The 19,956-nt window shown below is 40.1% G+C and overlaps 1 protein-coding gene and 4 long non-coding RNA genes across 6 annotated transcripts in view; 2 read left to right on the plus strand and 3 right to left on the minus strand.

Moving 5' to 3' along the window:
* Positions 1–2,561: 2,561 nt before the first annotated feature.
* On the plus strand, positions 2,562–4,058 carry LOC119008795. The gene is made up of 2 exons (XR_005071544.1): positions 2,562–2,623; positions 2,778–4,058. It is a non-coding gene; the product is annotated as an uncharacterized LOC119008795 (long non-coding RNA).
* Positions 4,059–4,146: 88 nt separating this feature from the next.
* LOC119008811 lies at positions 4,147–6,591 on the minus strand. The gene is made up of 3 exons (XR_005071564.1): positions 6,165–6,591; positions 4,450–4,519; positions 4,147–4,359 (listed from the first exon to the last, which is right to left on the minus strand). It is a non-coding gene; the product is annotated as an uncharacterized LOC119008811 (long non-coding RNA).
* Positions 6,592–12,968: 6,377 nt separating this feature from the next.
* Positions 12,969–13,774, plus strand: LOC119008808. Its single transcript, XR_005071560.1, has 2 exons — positions 12,969–13,121; positions 13,412–13,774. It is a non-coding gene; the product is annotated as an uncharacterized LOC119008808 (long non-coding RNA).
* LOC119008792 lies at positions 13,410–14,345 on the minus strand. Of its 2 annotated transcripts, XR_005071541.1 has the most exons (3): positions 14,285–14,345; positions 13,984–14,130; positions 13,410–13,733 (listed from the first exon to the last, which is right to left on the minus strand). It is a non-coding gene; the product is annotated as an uncharacterized LOC119008792 (long non-coding RNA). The 2 variants fall into 2 exon arrangements; XR_005071540.1 differs by having other exon boundaries at positions 13,984–14,331.
* A 1,996-nt stretch (positions 14,346–16,341) lies between these two features.
* LOC119008775 overlaps positions 16,342–19,956 on the minus strand; it is a 30,697-nt gene continuing 27,082 nt past the window's right edge. The window contains exons 12-16 of the mRNA XM_037079437.1: positions 18,675–18,803; positions 18,413–18,508; positions 18,009–18,103; positions 17,823–17,865; positions 16,342–17,083 (exon numbers count right to left, since the gene is read on the minus strand). Of these exons, the coding sequence (XP_036935332.1) occupies positions 18,802–18,803 (2 nt within the window). The 3' untranslated portion in view covers positions 16,342–17,083; positions 17,823–17,865; positions 18,009–18,103; positions 18,413–18,508; positions 18,675–18,801. The remainder of the gene's footprint in view (positions 17,084–17,822; positions 17,866–18,008; positions 18,104–18,412; positions 18,509–18,674; positions 18,804–19,956) is intronic.

The following is a 19,956-nucleotide window of genomic DNA, read 5'->3' on the forward strand; positions in this document are numbered from 1 at the left end:
TAATATTTATTTATACTTACTAGTACCTAGACAATCATGGTGATTTTTCACAAGCCTGATTTTTTGGTGCCCCCCCAGGCACTTGTGCGTGTGCGGAGCTACGGCGCTGTATATTATATATATATATATATATATATATATATATATATATATATATATATATATATATATATATATATATATATATATATACACACATATATGTATTAATTTTATTTAGACAAAGGGGTGAGAGCTAACAAGCTATGCTTCTTCTCACTCCTTTTCGCATGTCATTTATTTTTTACTTTTTACTATTATTTTGCTTCCTCAAAATCTTCATTTCCATATGATGTTGTGCAAATAATTTGTTAAACTGCAATCAGGAAGCCATGTTCTATTTGCATATTCGAAAAAAAAAAGATTACTTAATTGAGCATTTAAGGAATTAATTCATTGATTATTTATTTATTATTTAATTCATATAATCATCCTTATTCTGACCACACTGAAGCCTTAGGAGATGGGGGCCAGGACATTTCATCTGTTTGTACAATTAGTCCAACATAAAAAACGAACTCAATAGCTGGAGTTTCTGATGAGGAATTTCAAAATAAAAGCCCACTTAATAGTCAAATATTTTCAATATTTCCACATTAAGAGGAAACTACCGGTTTCCCACAGACTCATTTCACTTCAATCTGATAGAACTCAACCTCAGATCCAGGACGTTCTGATGTGGATTTTCAAAATTAAAGCCCACTAAAATGTGACATTTTTGCTAATATTTCCCTTTGATTTCAGATTTACTTTAAAAGAAAACTACCTGTTTCCACAGACTCATTTCACTTCAGACTGATAGAACTCATTGTCAGAGTTGCACTCAGATAATTCCAGCAAGTTCTGATGTGGATTTTCAAAATTAAAGCCCTCTAAAAAGTGACTTTTGATGATATTTTCCTTTGATTTAAGATTTACTTTAAAGGGGACATATTATGCAAAACCCACTTTTTCCTTGCTTTACTATGTATAATTGCATATCCGGAGTGCCTCCCGACCCCTTAAGAGTGATTTAGGACCTCTACGTCAATGTTTTGTAAACAGGCGGAGTCAGGAAATGTGTCTCTAAGAGAGCCATTTGGATTTCACCTGCACACTTACGTAAGAGTGCGGGTGATTTGAATGCACCAGCCCTCACGCTGGATATCTCCTCCCATATTACTCCGGCTACCCGAAGAAGGATCCGCCATTTTCTCGCTTCACTTGTATGCAACAACCTGACCGCAACCATGTGCAACCCGAAAGCCAAGCACTCCTGCTCTGTCGTCGGATGTACGGACACTCATGTTTCCCTACATTGCCTTCCGACCAAAGAGGATATCAGAGCGAAGTGGCAATTTTTTTTTTCAGGGAAACGTCCCAGCTTCACTGAGCAAAAGCGTTGTTGTCTGTGCCAATCACTTCACAACGGACTGTTTCAGCAACCAGGGTCAGTATCAGGCTGGACTGGCAACGAGATTGTTCCTCAAAGATGGATCAATACCCACTGTCCGTGTCAACGCCACAGAAGAAGAAACTGTAAGTATTTTTAAAAACAGTGTTGTTTGTGTTACTTTGGCTGTTTAGCACATGAGCTAACGCTAACGGGTGATGTAAATATGAGGCTGAGCTAACGTTACAACAGTGGGCTTACTGGTCTTAGGATTCACGGTAATGTACATGTTGCCTAACCTTAATTTGTCATATCAGCACTCATGACTCATGACCCAGTCCCAGTTGTCCGCGGACGACGAGCTAGCTAGCGCTACTCGGCCGTGAACAGCGCTAGCTAGCCATCGCCATGTTCACGGCCGAACAGCGCTAGCTAGCTCATCGTCCGCGGACAACTTCTCAGTTACTACAGCTACTGTTCCGACATGAACACGCATGGGAAACCGTCTCCTCCACATGCTCACAGCCGATCAGACGGTGTGAAATTGTCTCAGTTGTTCGCGGACGGAGAGCTAATGTTCCGCCGTGAACACGAAGAGAGGACGGTATGAAATGCTCTGTTATTCACGGCCAGTGAGCTACGTTACGTCAATTAGCATGTTGTGCTAAAGGACAGTGTGTTAGATGCCCAGGAGCACCTTGGCAGTCGAACGACTCATTTTGTGTTGATATACACGTATGTACTACGTGTGTAGTGTTAGCTGCTGGTACGAGAGACCCGATCTGACAGTACCAAAACTTTATCTGCAGTCAAACAATCATTACTTTGCTTTGGAGCCTGAGACAGGGGTTACCTGTCTGCTGTGCTACGATTAACGTTAGTTATATGAAGGCATGGACACAATATGTATTGCTCACTTACTAAATCTAATGTGAAATGAGGAATTTGCATGGGTTTGCTCGGATTATGATTTGCCAGAATTTGCCTTATCAAATGGATTGTTTTAATCATCATTTCTGTCTACATAGCTTTGTTTTATGTAACATGAGAAACAGACACATAACATATTCCTTCCCTTTTGTGTTTAGCCAAGCACATCTGTACAGCAGTCTGTAGTGCATCATGTTGCCTGCCAGACAGACCAACCAGTGAAATGCACGGTTGGCACACAGCTTTCCATGAGAACTCTCCGGCCTCACTTCAGAAGCACAGGTTTGTTGAACGAAAGCATATGATGTAATGTTAGTCACTATGTTACTCTAATATGTAATTTTGTTTTACTCTGTTATGAATATGGACTGGTGGACAGCTGATTTTAGTTTAGTGCGTATACTATGATTTTTAAAGTACTGTTTTTCCACCCAAGACTCTACCTGACTGCCCTGCATTACAATGAAAATACTGACTGACCACAGGCAACATCTACAGGTGGAGAGCTGCTGTACAGTCAACCTCCCCAAATCTAAGCATGGAGAATAAACTGCAAAGCCTGTGAAAGCAGAGCCAACATTCCGCAAGTTTTACAATCTTTTATTTGAACCCCACGAATACAAAATAAAGATGGACACACAGGCAATAACACAAACGTTTGAAAATGTAAGAGCCAATTAAGGGTTAATTCATGTGTGATAATAATTTAGTTAAAAATGTGAAAATACAGTGAAGATAATTTCATAAGAATTCATGATGATTTTATTTTCTAAAATGCCTAATTTAATGTTAAAAATGTAAAGAACTTTTACTGTGAAAAGTATTTTGGCTTCCAACAGTAATGTACGTCAATACGTCATTTTTGTCATTGCATGCACGTTAAGGTCAGATGCAGCTAGAGATGTTGGAAGCAACACAGTTTTTTGACCGAGCGTACCGAGCATATGTACCGTCTATTTTTGTGTTTTTTCAGTAAACCTTTAAAAAGAAGAATTGGTTTCACTCGCGTTATTCAAATACTGGTTGTTAGACTAGCAGCAAAGTGGTACAAAAGGAACTAGAAGAAACGGAGTGCCACTACAGAAAATAAACACAAAATCTGAATGTTTTTTTTTATGGTTTTCAAAATAATAAATAAGGAGAACGTATAAATTAGGAGAAATACGAAGAGACACTTGACAACACTGCAGCACAAGGCTTTTTGTTTCTAGTGCATTTTCTTGTAAACATTAATTTTTGTTTATTGCACTGCAGACTACATTGATGCACTATTGGACCTGATCTTCAAGAAGGTTTTCCAGGACCCTGGCCCATATGTGAACAAGGTGCTGAAACTTACAATCCCTGAAGACCTCTCGGCTCAGTATGAAAGACCCAACAAGCTGGACGTTATAGCCAGTTACCTGCCAAGGTTCAATCAAGGACAGGACTGAACCTAACGTACTGTCCTTCAGCGTCGGGGAACTGTGCACGAATCCTCAGCACCACACAGGCAGGCAGCACAGCTCTCACTCTTCGCCCCAGAAAGCACCAGCACCAGCACCAGCTTACAAAGCTTCTGTAGGCTAGGTATCTATATTGCCTGGACACAAATCAGTAGAAAGTCAGCACTGAATGTTCACATCCATGGCAACTGCAAAGTTTAACCGTTCCACTTTAGATATTTATTTTGTATGTCTACAATTGTTTCTTGCAATAAAACATCTCTCCCAACTGTTCTGTGTGTTTTCATTGTTTGATATGTAGTTTTCATGTTCCCAAGTAAAAGATAGTAAAGATAAACTATAAGTTATGTAAGACAGAGGAAGCAGCTATGTACTTCATAACACTTTTGCAATAAATTAATAATATTTATGGGACTAAAAAAATTACTACACTATTCTCAGACGTAAAGGTCCGTAGTCTGCCCGATAAATTCTTCAGTGAAAACACATTCAGGCAGACAGCCTCTAGGCCAGGATGGTCCAGCATGCATGATGGTTGCACAGGAAGCTGCTGTAACTTAGTCTTCGTGTAACCTAGAAGTTATGAAAGGTAAGTGAGTGACAATGGATTAAAGAAAAGAGACTGCAAAATAACAACCTTGTTTGCCCAGTGTTCACATTTACCTGGGGTATTTCCATACAGCAGATATTCTCGGGCTCTGTAGGCACTTGTTCACAACTGCCACAGGAACACCTGTTTTTAAGCAGAATTTATATCATTCATTGGAAGCTACATAGCCAATCAATCACATTGCAGTGTTTCTTTTGTAATATTTAAAGTTTATTAACTGTTGGAACGGTTCAAAAACAATAGTGCTGGTAGAGAGGTGACGGGAGGCAACTGTGGCTTATTGAAAACTACAGTTGTTGGACATTGCTAGCTAATTACAGGTCGTCCCTGCAAATAAGAGCAGATTCTCAATTGACTTGTACGGTTGCACCGCAGTTTGTTGTCCAGCGGCCATTTCTTCCAGTAACTCAGCCGTTGCCATGGTCACACAATGCCGCCCTCACGTCTTCCGCCGGCAGGGAGAGGTGGGCGGTGCAAATACATCTTTGGGCGGTGCACGTAGTAGCTCATTAGCATTTAAAGGGAGAGGCACTGAAACCGGCCGCCTGGAGGAGGGCTGTGAAACTGGTGTTTCAAGAACCTTGCTGTGCTCAATCCTTAAGCTTTTTCGACCAAAGCATGTTACTAACATTCCATTTAGACATCAGGGAACCGTGTCAGGAAGCAGAAATGAGCATAATATGTCACCTTTAAGTCTATCCATCTGCAATAAGGGTTTGAAAAAAGAGAGAGACTTAAAAGTAGGGCCACATGTTGACATATGCTCAACTCATCATGCTTAATTTACTACAGCATTTGGGAAGCTTGTAGTTGATTTTATTGTGTAAATGTTTTATTTTACCAACATGTGATAGCAGTGACACTGTCATTCAAAACTAGGCTGCTACATTTCTAATTATGAATGTAACTATAGCTGAAAAGATAGTACAATAATGATATAGACTATTCATCCCTGAACACCATGCTTCATGTAGGCTTTATGATGCAGTTGCATGATGTCTAAAGTCTTGAACAGCAATATTCTGCTCCTCTCTACAAGAAACTGTCAAAGACAGCTTCAGGACACATAACATGACAATATGTCATTGTCTGCTGCATGGAATCTCTCAGTCAACACAGAAAAAGATCAAGTAAAATAACTTGGTAGTTAAACAGCCATTATTGCCCTACAGTTTTCTCTCAGATGGTGCTTTGCTGTCAGTTTCTGCAGCTTCTCACACACACACACACACACACACACACACACACACACACACACACACACTTCTTACTTTTATCACACTTTCCCAATCAATATGATCTGCAACCTTGTTTCAAGTGATTAAACTGTTAAAAACACTGAATGGCCTTCACTTTAAAAATCGGTGTTTTTCATAGGAACAGACAGCTGCCGCTGACGTATTGAGCCTCACAGCAACGTTAGTAGTCATGAGTTGTACGGTTTCTACCTTCTGCTGAGCGTCTACAGCCAGAGAAGGAGAAAGTGTACCGGTGGGTTAACGTTACGCTAAAAGCTTACCAGTTGCAATAAAACTGGACTGAATTGACTTTATAAGGTTTTTACTCTCTCACTCACACACACGGACTGTTTCCATATTGATATTAGCGAGTGATTAACAGGCTCGTCTGGAGGGACTGCGAGCGAGCAGAGCTGCCACTTATATTTACATAACGTTCATGGGCTCACAGTAATGTTACTAGTAGTTGTGAGTTGTAGAGGACTGGGATGTTTATTACAATTTCGGGAGAGTCTGCTGCCTTAGCTTACCTTCGGAACCAAACCCCCAGGGACAACGTCAGGCTATGAGTCCAGTTTTATGTGGTGGCTAAAATTTTTCTCCTCTCGGCTGTGTGTGTGAGCACTGTGCATGCACAGCTTTCACTGCTGATTGGCTGTTACCGGCTCTGCCTGTAACAAATCAGATGGTGCTGTGGGTGGGACAATGCTGGAGACAGAGTAGGCGCAGCAGACAGTGAGGCTCAGCTGCATCACAGCCAAAATAACCCAGTTTTAAATTGATCTCTTATCGGCCGTCGGATTTAAAAAAAAAAAAAAAAAAAAAAGGGTAATCGGTCGATCCCTAGTTCTATCTAATGTTTGGGTGGTGGGTCTAATTGTGGTGGGGGGCCTGATTTCTCCCTCATTCCTGTACTCCCTGGCAATTGTGGTGGGTCTAATTGGGTCCCTATTTCTCCCACCCCTCTCCCCCGTAGATAGCCTTGCTGGTTTTGGAGTGAATTTGGCTGTGAAAATCTAATACAGGGCACAGAGTCAGTGAGGTTGTCACCGAACACCAAGTTTATTGAATACAAGCTTCAAACCTGCAAGATTTTGGGCTCATTTGAGGGCACCTGAAACAAACTGTAAATACTGCACTAAATATACAAAAATCTAAATGCAACACTTTGTTGCTCCCATTTCTCTCACAAGTTTAACTAAACAGTTTTATAAAGTTTTAATTTTGTATGTACACAAAATAATTAATTATTTCAGATGTTGAGCACACATTTGATAAAATCCAATAAGATAAGCCATCCACCTGACAGGTGTGGCAAATCAAGATGCTGATTGAACAGGACTCAGGCACAGGTGTTCCCTGCCAGCAGTCCGCAAGTCCGCCACTGGTGCCCTGTACTTTTCACAGAAGACAGCAGGTTCACCCTGTGCACCTGTGAAAGAGTCTGGAGAAGAAAGGAGAATGCTATGCTGCCTGCAACATCGTTCAGCATGACAAGTTTGGTAGTGGGTCAGTGATGGTCTGAGGAGGCATGTGTGGAGGGACATACAGACCTCTACTGGCAAGGAAATGGCAGTCTGACTGCCATTAGGTATCGAGATAAAATCCTTGAACCCACTGTCAGAACCTACGCTGGTGCAGTAGGTCCTGGGTTCGTCCTACACGACAATGCCCGGCTTCATGTGGCAAGAGTACGTAGGCAGTACCTGGAGGATGAAGGAATTGATGCAATTGAATGGTGCTCACAATCACTTGACTTAAACCCAATAGAACCCCTCTTTGACATTATGTTTCGGTCAATCAGGCGCCACCATGTTGCTCCTCAGACTTTACAGGAGCTCGGGGATGCCCTTACACAGACCCGGGAGGACATCCCACAAGACGTCATCTGTCGTCTCATTAGGAGCATGTCGAGACATTGTCAAGCGTGCATACAAGCACATGGGGGCCACACAAGATATTGAGAAGCATTTTGAGTTGCAGGAATTAAATTTTGGCAAAATGAACTAGCCTGCCACATCATTATTTCACTTTGATTTTTGGGGTGTCTATACAATTAAGGCCTCTGTAGGCTGAAAGCTTTTATTTCCATTAAAAGATGTGGCATCCTTTCGTTCCTATGACATTGCCCTGTCCATATCTGTATAGATATCCAACATATTTTTTTTCACATTGAGATCTGATGTGTTTTCAAAGTGTTCCTTTAAGTTTTTTGAGCAGTGTATTTACAAAATTACAGCATAAATAGATATGGCAGTGGGGCGTGGTTAAGGCGCCGGCTGCTGGAGGAGAGGGAGAAGTGGTTCAGCCGATGATCAGACAGCTGGACAGAATCTACATAATGTTAGTTAGGGATGTCCTGTCTTGGGTTTTTCATCTTATGAATTTCATGTTTTATTTTGAAAGGTAACTCACCTCTCGTTTCAGGTTTCCTCTCATGTCACCGGTCTTACGTCCTCCCTAATCCCTGATTGTTTCCACCTGTGCTCCCTTCCCTCTTGTGTATATAGTTTTTGTCTTCCCCTGTCCTCGTTGCCAGAGTATTTTGTTCGCCCTGTCGAATACATCCAGCCTTGTTCACAGTCTTGCTCTTTGCCAAGTTAAGTGTTGCCAAGTTTTGTTTTCTGTTAAGTATTCCTCTGAAGAAGAGTGATATATATTAGTATATAATATATAATAGTCAGTCTTTTGGTTTCAGTTAGATAATTAAATAGCGTTTGCTTTATCGTCCATTTGGAGCATTTTTATTTATAAGTTTTCATAGCATAAGAGAGTATGGTAGTTAATTTTTATAGCCTGTGTGCTTTTCCTCTTTCAGTGATTTTTGTTTATTACATTTTCATATAAGTTAAACTTGAGATTAGTGTAGTTTCCATTTTTCCTCCTACGGGAGCGTTTTTTGTTCCTCTTGTGTTTCTGTTTTTCTTGCTGTGTCTCCTGGACATGTAGATTTTCATAGCCAGTTGATTTGTCATTCTGTCTGAAGAGATACAAATCAGAAAATAAAACCTCATTACCATTGCCAGTCTCTGAGTCCTCTCTTTTTTGCCAAGTCTGACACATAAAGCTATATAAGTTATTTACCCCACGAAAAGCAGTCTTGCCTTCTGTCTTTCACTGAGCCGTGAGTGACGAAGCACACAATAACTATTTACAGATTATTATTCACTATTAACAAAAACAATTATTAAAAACAATATTAAAACAGTTACAAATGACAGTAACAGGCTGAGCAGGAGTCCCTGGCAGTGCTGCTGGGCTGGATGGGATTCCACAGTAAAGACCCTGGTGTCAGTGAAAAATCATCTGAATCAGTACTCAGGGTGTTTGTGGGTCTAGTCCCCACTGTCCACCACATCGTCCATCAACTGGGTTTGCAGTACTAACTTGATTGACGGCTGCCATGTCAATAAGAATGTTTTAAGAAAGAGGTAATTTCATAATATAAATCAGAATAATGATAAAATTATTACAACAAACAAAACTATCTACCAACACTTTAAATAGGAATAATGCCTTTAAGATTAAAATAAATCCATATATGGCGATTAACAGTTCATATGTCAGCATTAACGTAATGTATTGTGATGTTAATTATCCCAAACTGTAAGCTAGTTTATAATTATAACATCACTGTGGGTACAATAACAAGTTTACCTCTCCATGGTCCTCTCTCAACCCGAGATAAACCAGAGCTGCTTCTCCTCTTCCTCCACAAGCAGGTGGATTAAAAAGTAAATCAGGAATTTGTGTAGCTCAAACATATCTAACAGTCAAACTTTACTCTTCTTGTTACTTTCGCGGACCTGGGCTGCATAAATAGTGACGCATGGGTAGGGGCGGGGAACATCTGAAGATGCAACCAGGAAATGCTCCGAAGCCTAGACTGACCTAGACTAAAATTGCCTGATTCCACAGACTCATTTCACTTCAGACTGATAGTAGTCAATGTCAGAGTTGCACTCAGATAATTCCAGGAGGATCTGATGTGGATTTTCAAAATTACAGCCCCCTAAAAGGTGACTTTTTTTTTTGTCAGACTCAGACAAGGAGAGAGGACTCAGATGCAGAATAGCAGATGTAATGACAGGTTTTATTTTGCTGAATTGCAACTCTTCAGTATGAATTGATAAATCAATCGCTATGAAATTCTTTGGAAACAGACAAGACAAACAAGACATAGAACATTTAAGATGGAAAACGCTCCCGAAGAAGGAATCTACACTGATCTTAATTACTTGACTATAAAACTTAAATAGAAAACAAAAATCTCTCTGAAGAGGTCAGCTCACAGGCTATGAAAATTATCTATACTGAATAATACAAAAAGGTACAACAAAAGGCGCTCCACACGGAGGAAATAAAAGGCTATCAAAATTCCTAAACTGAAAAAACTCTAACCAGAAACTTTAGAAACACAAATCAATCAACCAAAGAGAACAATATCAGAAAATAAAACTTGACAATACTCAACTGGGATTTCAAGGCAAGACTGTAGACAAGGCTTCCGTATACGACAAACGACGAAATACTTCAGCGACGCAGACAGGGGAAGACAAAGACTTTATACCCATTGGGTAGGGGAACATAGGTGAAAACAATCAAGGATCAGGGATGACGTCAGACCGGGGACACAAGAGGAAGGGCAAGTGACCTGAAACGAGAGGAGAGTTACTTTTCAAAAAAACCCCATGAAATTAACAAGACAAAAACCCAAGACAGGACATCCCTCACCGCGGTGTGACAATTTTCCTTTGATTTCAGTTTTACTTTAGAAGAAAATGACCTGTTTCCACAGACTCATTTCACTTCAGACTGATAGTACTCAATGTCAGAGTTGCACCCAGATAATTCCAGGAAGATCTGATGTGGATTTTCAAAATTAAAGCCCTCTAAAATGTGATTTTTGATGATATTTTCCTTTGATTTCAGATTTACTTTAAAAGAAAACTACCTGTTTCCACAGACACATTTCACTTCAGACTGATAGAACCCAACCTCAGAGTTGCACTCAGATAATTTCAGGAAGTTCTGATGTGGATTTTCAAAATTAAAGCCCTGTCAAATGTGTAATTTTTGCTAATATTTCCCTTTATTTCAGATTAACTTTAAAAGAAAACTACCTGTTTCCACAGACTCATTTCACGTCAGACTGATAGCACTCAATGTCAGAGTTGCACTCAGTTAATTCCAGGAGGCTCTGATGTGGATTTGCCAAATTAAAGCACTCTGAAAAAGGAGGTTGTTGATAATATTTCCTTTTGATTTCAGATTTACTTTAAAAGCACCTGTTTCCATAGACAAATTTCACCTCAAACTTATAGTACTCCAACTCAGAGTGTCACTCATGTAGTTCCAGGAAGTTCTGATGTGGATTTTCAAAATTAAAGCCCTCTAAAATGTGACTTTTTTGCTGATATTTTCCTTTGATTTCAGATTTACTTTAAAAGAACAGTACCTGTTTCCACAGACTCATTTCACTTCAGAGTGATAGTACTCAACGTCAGAGTTGCACTCAGATAATTCCAGGAGGATCTGACGTGGATTTTCAAAATTTAAGCCCTGTGAAACGCAAAATATTTATAATATTTCCCTCAAATGCAGATTGATATTGGAGGGAGTCTGCCGGTGTCCACAGACTAATTTCACTTCAGACTGATGGTATTCATCCTAAGAGTTGTTCTCAAATTATTTAAGCATTATTTTCCCTCCAAATTCAGATTGACATGAACACCTCTTTCAGCAGGGCCAATTTCACCAACCCAGGCACCCCGGAAGACTACCATGTCCTGTTGTTTCAGTCGCAAAGTGTTTCTTCCTTGTCTGTCTGCCACATGTGCTCCCTCACCTGGCCCATGTTGGCCAGATTTTTATCTTCTGCCTTGTGTGCTTATAGTTTTACAGTCTTTTACCAGTGCTAATCACTCTCCCTTTAAAGAGTTTGCTTTGTTGTTCTTTAGTTTGCCTATTATATATGTGGATTTGTTCATTTGAATTTAAATGATATTGTCAATATACAGTTCCTTCTAAAAGTATTCATCCCCCTTGAACTTTTCGACACGTTATCACGTTTTCACCACAAATGGAAATGTATTTTATTGTGATTTTCAAAATTTGGAAAATCCACATCAGATCCTCCTGGAATTATCTGGTTGCAACTCTGACGTTGAGTACTATCAGTCTGAACAGAAATGAGTCTGTGGAAACAGGTAGTTTTTTTTTTTAAAGGTGACATATTATGCTCATTTCTGCTTCCTGACACGGTTCCCTGATGTCTAAATGGAATGTTAGTAACATGCTTTGGTCGAAAAAGCTAAAGGATTGAGCACAGCAAGGTTCTTGAAACACCAGTTTCACAGCCCTCCTCAGGCGGCCGGTTTCAGTGCCTCTCCCTTTAAATGCTAATGAGCTACTACGTGCACCGCCCAAAGATGTATTTGCGCCGCCCACCTCTCCCTGCCTGCGGAAGACGTGAGGGCGGCATTGTGTGACCATGGCAACGGCTGAGTTACCGGAAGAAATGGCCGCCGGACAACAAACTGCGGTGCAACCGTACATGTTCGAGCCGGAGTCCGACCCAGAACAACAAGAGGCTCCAGAAGAAGTTCAGCAGCCAAGAATGAACATGGATGTTTCTCAGTGGTTAGTAGTTTACTTTTATTTTTTCTTTTTCTTTCTTTCTTTTTTTTTTTTTTACCTCGACATTACTTGTTACTTGTTACTGCACAGACAAACGAAAGTTTTACGGGCTTAGTAGCCGTCTGCCCCGCGCTGTTACAGATCACAACCCCCTTCTCCTGCCTGGAGTGTTTACATAACAAAGCTTAGCCAAACCCCGACTCTGCAGTTGCAGTAACGCGGATGCAATTTAGCAATTGCCGTTACAAGAGAAAAGCGTAACCCCGTATTATTATTTACCTTTATGTAGCCAGGTAAGTCAATTGAGAACCTGCTGTTATTTGCAGGGACGACCTGTAATCAGCTAGCAATGTCCAACAACTGTAGTTTTCAATAAGCCACAGTTGCCTCCCGTCACCTCTCTACCAGCACTATTGTTTTTGAACTGGTTCCAACATTTTATAAACTTTAAATATTACAAAAGAAACAATGCAATGTGATTGATTGGCTATGTAGCTTCCACTGAATGATATACATTCTGCTTAAAAACAGGTGTTCCTGTGGCAGTTGTGAACAAGTGCCAACAGAGCCCGAGAATATCTGCTGTATGGATATACCACAGGTAAGTGTGAACACTGGGCAAACAAGGTTGTTATTTTGCAGTCTCTTTTCTTTAATCCATTGTCACTCACTTACCTTTCATAACTTCTAGGTTACACGAAGACCAAGTTACAGCAGCTTCCTGAGCAACCATCATGCATGCTGGACCATCCTGGCCTAGAGGCTGTCTGCCTGAATGTGTTTTCACTGAAGAATGCACTGAACATTTATCGGGCAGACTGCGGACCTTTACGTCTGAGAATAGTGTAGTAAGCTTTTTAGTCCCATAAATATTATTAATTTATTGCAAAAGTGTTATGAAGTACATAACTGCTTCCTCTGTCTTACATTGCTTATAGTTTATCTTTACTATCTTTTACTTGGTAACATGAAAACTACATATCAAACAATGAAAACACACAGAACAGTTGGGAGAGATGTTTTATTGCAAGAAACAATTGTAGACATACAAAATAAATATCTAAAGTGGAACGGTTAAACTTGCCAGTTGCCATGGATGTGAACATTCAGTGCTGACTTTCTACTGATTTGTGTCCAGCCAATATAGATACCTAGCCTACAGAAGCTTTGTAAGCTGGTGCTGGTGCTTTCTGAGGCGAAGAGTGAGAGCTGTGCTGCCTGCCTGTGTGGTGCTGAGGATTCGTGCAGAGCTCCCCGACGCTGAAGGACAGTACGTTAGGTTCAGTCCTGTCCTTGATTGAACCTTGGCAGGTAACTGGCTATAACATCCAGCTTGTTGGGTCTTTCATACTGAGCCGAGAGGTCTCCAGGGATTGTAAGTTTCAGCACCTCGTTCACATATGGGCCAGGGTCCTGGAAAACCTTCTTGAAGATCAGGTCCAACAGTGCATCAACGTAGTCTGCAGTGCAATAAACAAAAATAAATGTTTACAAGAAAATGCACTAGAACCAAAAAGCCTTGTGCTGCAGTGTTGTCAAGTGTCTCTTCGTATTTCTCCTGATTTATACGTTCTCCTTATTTATTATTTTGAAAACCATCAAAAAAATCATTCAGATTTTATTTGTGTTTATTTTCAAACGTTTGTGTTATTGCCTGTGTGTCCATCTTTATTTTTTATTCGTGGGGTTCAAATAAAAGATAAAACTTACGGAATGTTGGCTCTGCTTTCACAGGCTTTGCAGTTCATTCTCCATGCTTAGATTTGGGGAAGTTGACTGTACAGAAGCTCTCCACCTGTAGATGTTGCCTGTGGTCAGTCAGTATTTTCATTGTAATGCAGGGCAGTCAGGTAGAGTCTTGGGTGGAAAAACAGTACTTTAAAAATCATAGTATACGCACTAAACTAAAATCAGCTGTCCACCAGTCCATATTCATAACAGAGTAAAACAAAATTACATATTAGAGTAACATAGTGACTAACATTACATCATATGCTTTCGTTCAACAAACCTGTGCTTCTGAAGTGAGGCCGGAGAGTTCTCATGGAAAGCTGTGTGCCAACCGTACATTTCACTGGTTGGTCTGTCTGGCAGGCAACATGATGCACTACAGACTGCTGTACAAATGTGCTTGGCTAAACACAAAAGGAAGGAATATGTTATGTGTCTGTTTCTCATGTTACATAAAACAAAGCTATGTAGACAGAAATGATGATTAAAACAATCCATTTGATAAGGCAAATTCTGGCAAATCATAATCCGAGCAAACCCATGCAAATTCCTCATTTCACATTAGATCTAGTAAGTGAGCAATACATAGTGTCCATGCCTTCATATAACTAACGTTAATCGTAGCACAGCAGACAGGTAACCCCTGTCTCAGGCTCCAAAGCAAAGTAATGATTGCTTGACTGCAGATAAAGTTTTGGGATCGGGTCTCTCGTACCAGCAGCTAACACTACACACGTAGTATATACGTGTATATCAACACAAAATAAGTCGTTCGACTGCCAAGGTGCTGCTGGGCATCTAACACACTGTCCTTTAGCACAACATGCTAATTGACGTAACGTAGCTCACTGGCCGTGAATAACAGAGCATTTCATACTCTCCTCTCTGCGTGTTCACGGCGGAACATTAGCTCTCCGTCCGCGAACAACTGAGACAATTTCACACCGTCTGATCGGCTGTGAGCATGTGGAGGAAACGGTTTCCCATGCGTGTTCAAGTCGGAACAGTGGCTGTAGCAACTGAGAAGTTGTCCGCGGACGATGAGCTAGCTAGCGCTGTTCGGCCGTGAACATGACGATGGCTAGCTAGCACTGTTCACGGCCGAGTAGCGCTAGCTAGCTCGTCGTCCGCGGACAACTGGGACAATTTCACACCGTCTGATCGGCTGTGAGCATGTGGAAGACACGGTTTCCCCTGCGTGTTCATGACGGAACAGTAGCTGTAGCAACTGAGAAGTTGTCCGCGGACAACATCTTAGTGGATCACCGGCCGGTTAGAAGCAATCAAATCTCAATATGCCAATTCAATTTCTCAGTTCACTGTCATGAGTGCTGATATGACAAATTAAGGTTAGGCAACATTAACATTACCGTGAATCCTAACACCAGTAAGCCCACTGTTGTAACGTTAGCTCAGCCTCATATTTACATCACCCGTTAGCGTTAGCTCATGTGGTAAACAGCCAAAGTAACACAAACAACACTGTTTTTAAAAATACTTACAGTTTCTTCTTCTGTGGCGTTGACACGGACAGTGGGTATTGATCCAGCAGCCACTGTCCTGACGAGCTGCCGAGGCAGCAGCCACTGTCCTGACGAGCTGCCCGGGCAGCAGCCACTACTGAGGCAGCTGCCTCGTAGGTTATAGTGTCAGCTGCCGATGTCGACGCAGCAGCCACTACTGAGGCAGCCTCGACATCGGCAGCTGACACTATCGCTACCGCTGTTGAGGCAGCTGCAGAGGGCAACTGACGGTATTGGCACTTGCCGGAACATCTTCAGGTGTTCCCACAGCTGCCATGGCAACTGCCACTGTTTTACCTACACTAAAGCTGTGCATGTATTTATTATTTTTCAGACCCAGATAAGTAGAATATCAGGAGGTCTAGGGCCACAACACCATCTACAGTTGTGTATATATATATATATATATATATATATATATATATATATATATATATATATATATATATATATATATATATATATATATATACACACACACAGAAGGACTCACAGATCATTTGTGCTGGTCAGGAGAGTAGCCTACTCATGAATAAACAGTGAAATTGATTGCACTTTATATAGGGAGCACTTAAACAAGTGTGTTGTTTATGGTTATTGGGGTTGTGGATTTCTAGTGTAGGGTAGAGGATGTTTGTTTTGTATGTGTATTTATTTGACGATTGCCTATGGTGCCCTACGAGTATGAGTATGAATGAGTATGTATGTCTATACACACTGCTTCAAGATCATTCCAGCTGTTGACCTCAGAATTTTCCAATAATGTACTACAGGCTTTGTATCACTGAATAGGAATAAAGAGACTATACAGCTGTTAAGATTTTTATGTAACACCTTTATTAAATCTGTAATAAAATATTTCACACCAAGGCAAAAAAATGTAATAAAATACTCTTGAGTTTTGGCTGTTATAACCATAGCATCAAGCTTCAAGGTGCAGGGTTTTTTAAATTGCCGATTGTGCATGAACCGCAGTCCAGACACATAGGAATAGCTTGTGCGGGGCACTCTCTGAGTCAACAGTCTAGAAAAAAAGAATAAAAACACTATAATAAAATATAAAATATAAAAAATATTTAAAAAACACTGTACAAGAAGGTGGTTATATATATGCAATTTTTAAATATTAGTGCTAAATGATAAATAGGCTGGTCCTGAGTGCTGTTCCTGGATTGTGAAAAGGCGGGGAAAGGGGACAGTTATATGGAGATATTGCACATTTTGGGAGGGGGAAGAAAGTCATGTGGGGATATTGCACAGTTAAAGAAAAAAAATCAGTCTTCTTCTTCAAATCTTGCAAAGACTTTGTAGTTCTTCCCCTCGACAACTTGTTCCCAGAAATGTTCATAGTCCTTTTTCTTTTGAAAAATGAAAGTGAACATTTCTGCTGGAGACTCTGAATCATGTTCATCTTCCCAACTACGAAGGTCCTGGAGGATTTGAGTTTGCTCCTCTTTGTCCATGGAAAGGACCTGTGGCATTTCAAGTCCTCCATCAAACTTTGCCTTGCGACACCAGTCAGCAGCAGCTACGCAGTCTCTCAAAATAACGTCGCTCTGCAGTAAACAAGAAAACAAGTTCTAAGTATTCATTGTATATTGATATTCCCAAGTAATGATTCAAACTAGCTTATAATTTACAGCAAATTAACAAATTGATGATATAATTAGACATGCTTATTACTTTATTGTCAACAAACTCCCTAACCAGATATTTATAGATAATCTTTATTAAGTAGGCTAGGCTACCATTGTTCACAGTGTTGAATTTGCTATATTGCCTTTAGATAAAAGCGAGATTGTATATTTTATGTCAAAGTGGCATTCATAAGCTTGGTAATGTTAACTATTTCAGTACTTCTGTGAACTGTTTTGTCTTGTTTTTAAGACCCTACACTTAACTGTTATTTAAGTTTCATTGAAATAAAATTTAAACCTCATTTGTCTTCTTGGTTTGTATATAATTCCATTGTTATTCCCTTACATGCATGCAATTCATAGAAACAAAAACCAAAGGGTAATAATTTTATAGTAATAAGGTTCCACCACAAGGTGTCACCTTTCTGCAAGTCAAGTAGGCTGTGCTGCAAAATAATAGGTTATAGTTGTGTAAAGCATTTCACAGTATGAAGCAATGTTACTTTCAGCAACAGAAAAAAATTGTGGAGTGGATGAGATCATATATGCTCAGCTTTGCTTTTATTGACTCGTGCAACTAAAGCCACTTCAATAATAAAATTGCAGGAGCATTTAATGGGTCTTTAGCTGTGGGTGTTTGGGATAGAAAAGGTCTTACCTCATTCATGCCTTCTGAGTCACCTTCTGTGATCTCTCCAGGCCTGTAAAAAATATGATCTGTAAATGCACTGGTGCCATCATTACAGTGACGTCAACTTAACCTACAAAAGTACTGTGATCCATGACTGGCAGAATGGATTTAGAGATTTAGCATGTACACCTACACCTGTACACTGTCCTTTACCTTTTGTCATCCTTCGAAGATGTGCTCTTCAGAAGCACAGATTCAGCTTGGTATCGGGACATGCTGTGACTTTTTTGCAGCCACTGAATCAAAACCTACAAAAGAAATTTTGAGAAAAACTGTCAACTTAAAAGATATTGAATTTAGCATACTTACGAATACATATGAATTTTGTATACATATGTTTCTTCCTTATAGATTTAAGCACTATAATTTTGATTCCAACAGCTAGAGATTAATTATATTAGAATTTAATGGTACCATAGAGGTATAGATATGTCTCTATATCTAACTCTTTTGACATTTGCAGCTCTTAAGACACAGATACCATTACTCAGAATTTCATGCTGTGAATTGTATTCTTGTGCTAATAAGTAAGTTGTTACATATCCTCTTTAGCTCACCTCAGGCAAAATTACGTCTGTGAGGAAGAGCTGCTTCTCAGCAACGGTGCCGGGTACTGACAGGACTTTGTCTAGTCTCTGGATAATGTCATCTGTCTGGGGGAGTAATAGACATGGAAAAAAAAGATTTAGATAACATGCTGGCAGAAATGATTTACAAAAAAGGACTTAAAAGCCGTGTTAAAATGACAAATTTTGAACTTGCAAGGCCACATTTTTTCTATTACTCCTTTCCCACATGCTATTTAAAAAGTCCACATACCTTCATGTCATTGAATAAAGTGAAATGTTCACTGTAGTGTTTCTGGAGGGCAGGATCTAGTCCTCTGTGTTCCCACAGATACATTCTGTTGGACAGAATGTTCCCACTCTGGAGGTTTTTTTCCAAATCCTGCAATCATACATATTTAGCGGTTGATAGTGTTTTACCACCATGGACTCTTTATAGAATTATTGAATGCCTTTAGTAGAGAAAATGCAGTACAGCTCACAGGAGATTACATGTTATTACCTTTATTTCTCCATCTGTCAGAATGTCTTCTGCTTTACACAAAATAATTCAAGGACCCAGTAAATGTGACAGTAATATATAGGTATGTATGCTTGATAAAACTGCTGAATATCATTATGATGAGTATTTGATTTGACTACATCAAAATCCATTAGTAGAACTCAAAGAGGAACCTTTGTGTGAAATATACACATGTAAATCAAGTTTATTTCTTTGAAATAAACAATTATTTGACTGACAGATTACATGGTTTGAATATTTGTAATAATCACTGTATGTTTCAACAACATTTTTGAGAATACACTACGAAAAGCAATTCGTTTCAATAAGTGCAATTATTATAGAACTCAACTCAATTTTATTTGAGACGTAACTTAACAGCAAACAGAGCGGAACTGACTAAGTGACGTCATTCTAACGGTTCTGGGACAGATCTGAACAGGTTGATGGCAGCAGGCTTGGCGGGCACGGCAGATTGAATTAAACCTGACTCGACGGTAAGTAATTTTAAACAAATGTATAATTTCTCATAAGCCTCCTTAGTTACAGAAGACAGACATGAGCATGAAATATCAGTTGACAAACATTACTATCGCGCCATTCGACATTACAGCTAGCTTAGCTAGTTAACTTGTCTTGTTAGTGTCTGAACAACTCGTTGCACTGTGAAGTTAGTCAAAGGCTTCTTTCGTGTAGCTCCAACATTTAATGTGTGTAACTGCAACATGTTGTTGAGGCAGGTTTGGGAATAAAACCTAAAACTTTTCGCCCTGCCAAGTTAACCAGAGCACCCATTTATAACCGTATCGAAGATGCATCACAGACTAGCTGTGCAGGTTTCAGACCGCGTTAGCGTACTGAAGGCGCCTGGCGAGCCCGACCCAACTCGAACCGACCCGCGGGTTAGAGTCGGGGCTGAGGGCTCGGAGTAGCACCCCCGCCCCGCCTCTCAAAAGGTGCCGTGTCGACTGGCACCAAAAATCGCGGATGTACATAACAGCTCACAGGGCGCTGTTGCACCGCGTTGTTATGT

The sequence above is a fragment of the Acanthopagrus latus genome, chromosome 19, assembly GCF_904848185.1.
Source record: "Acanthopagrus latus isolate v.2019 chromosome 19, fAcaLat1.1, whole genome shotgun sequence".
NCBI classification, from domain to species: Eukaryota; Metazoa; Chordata; class Actinopteri; order Spariformes; family Sparidae; genus Acanthopagrus; species Acanthopagrus latus.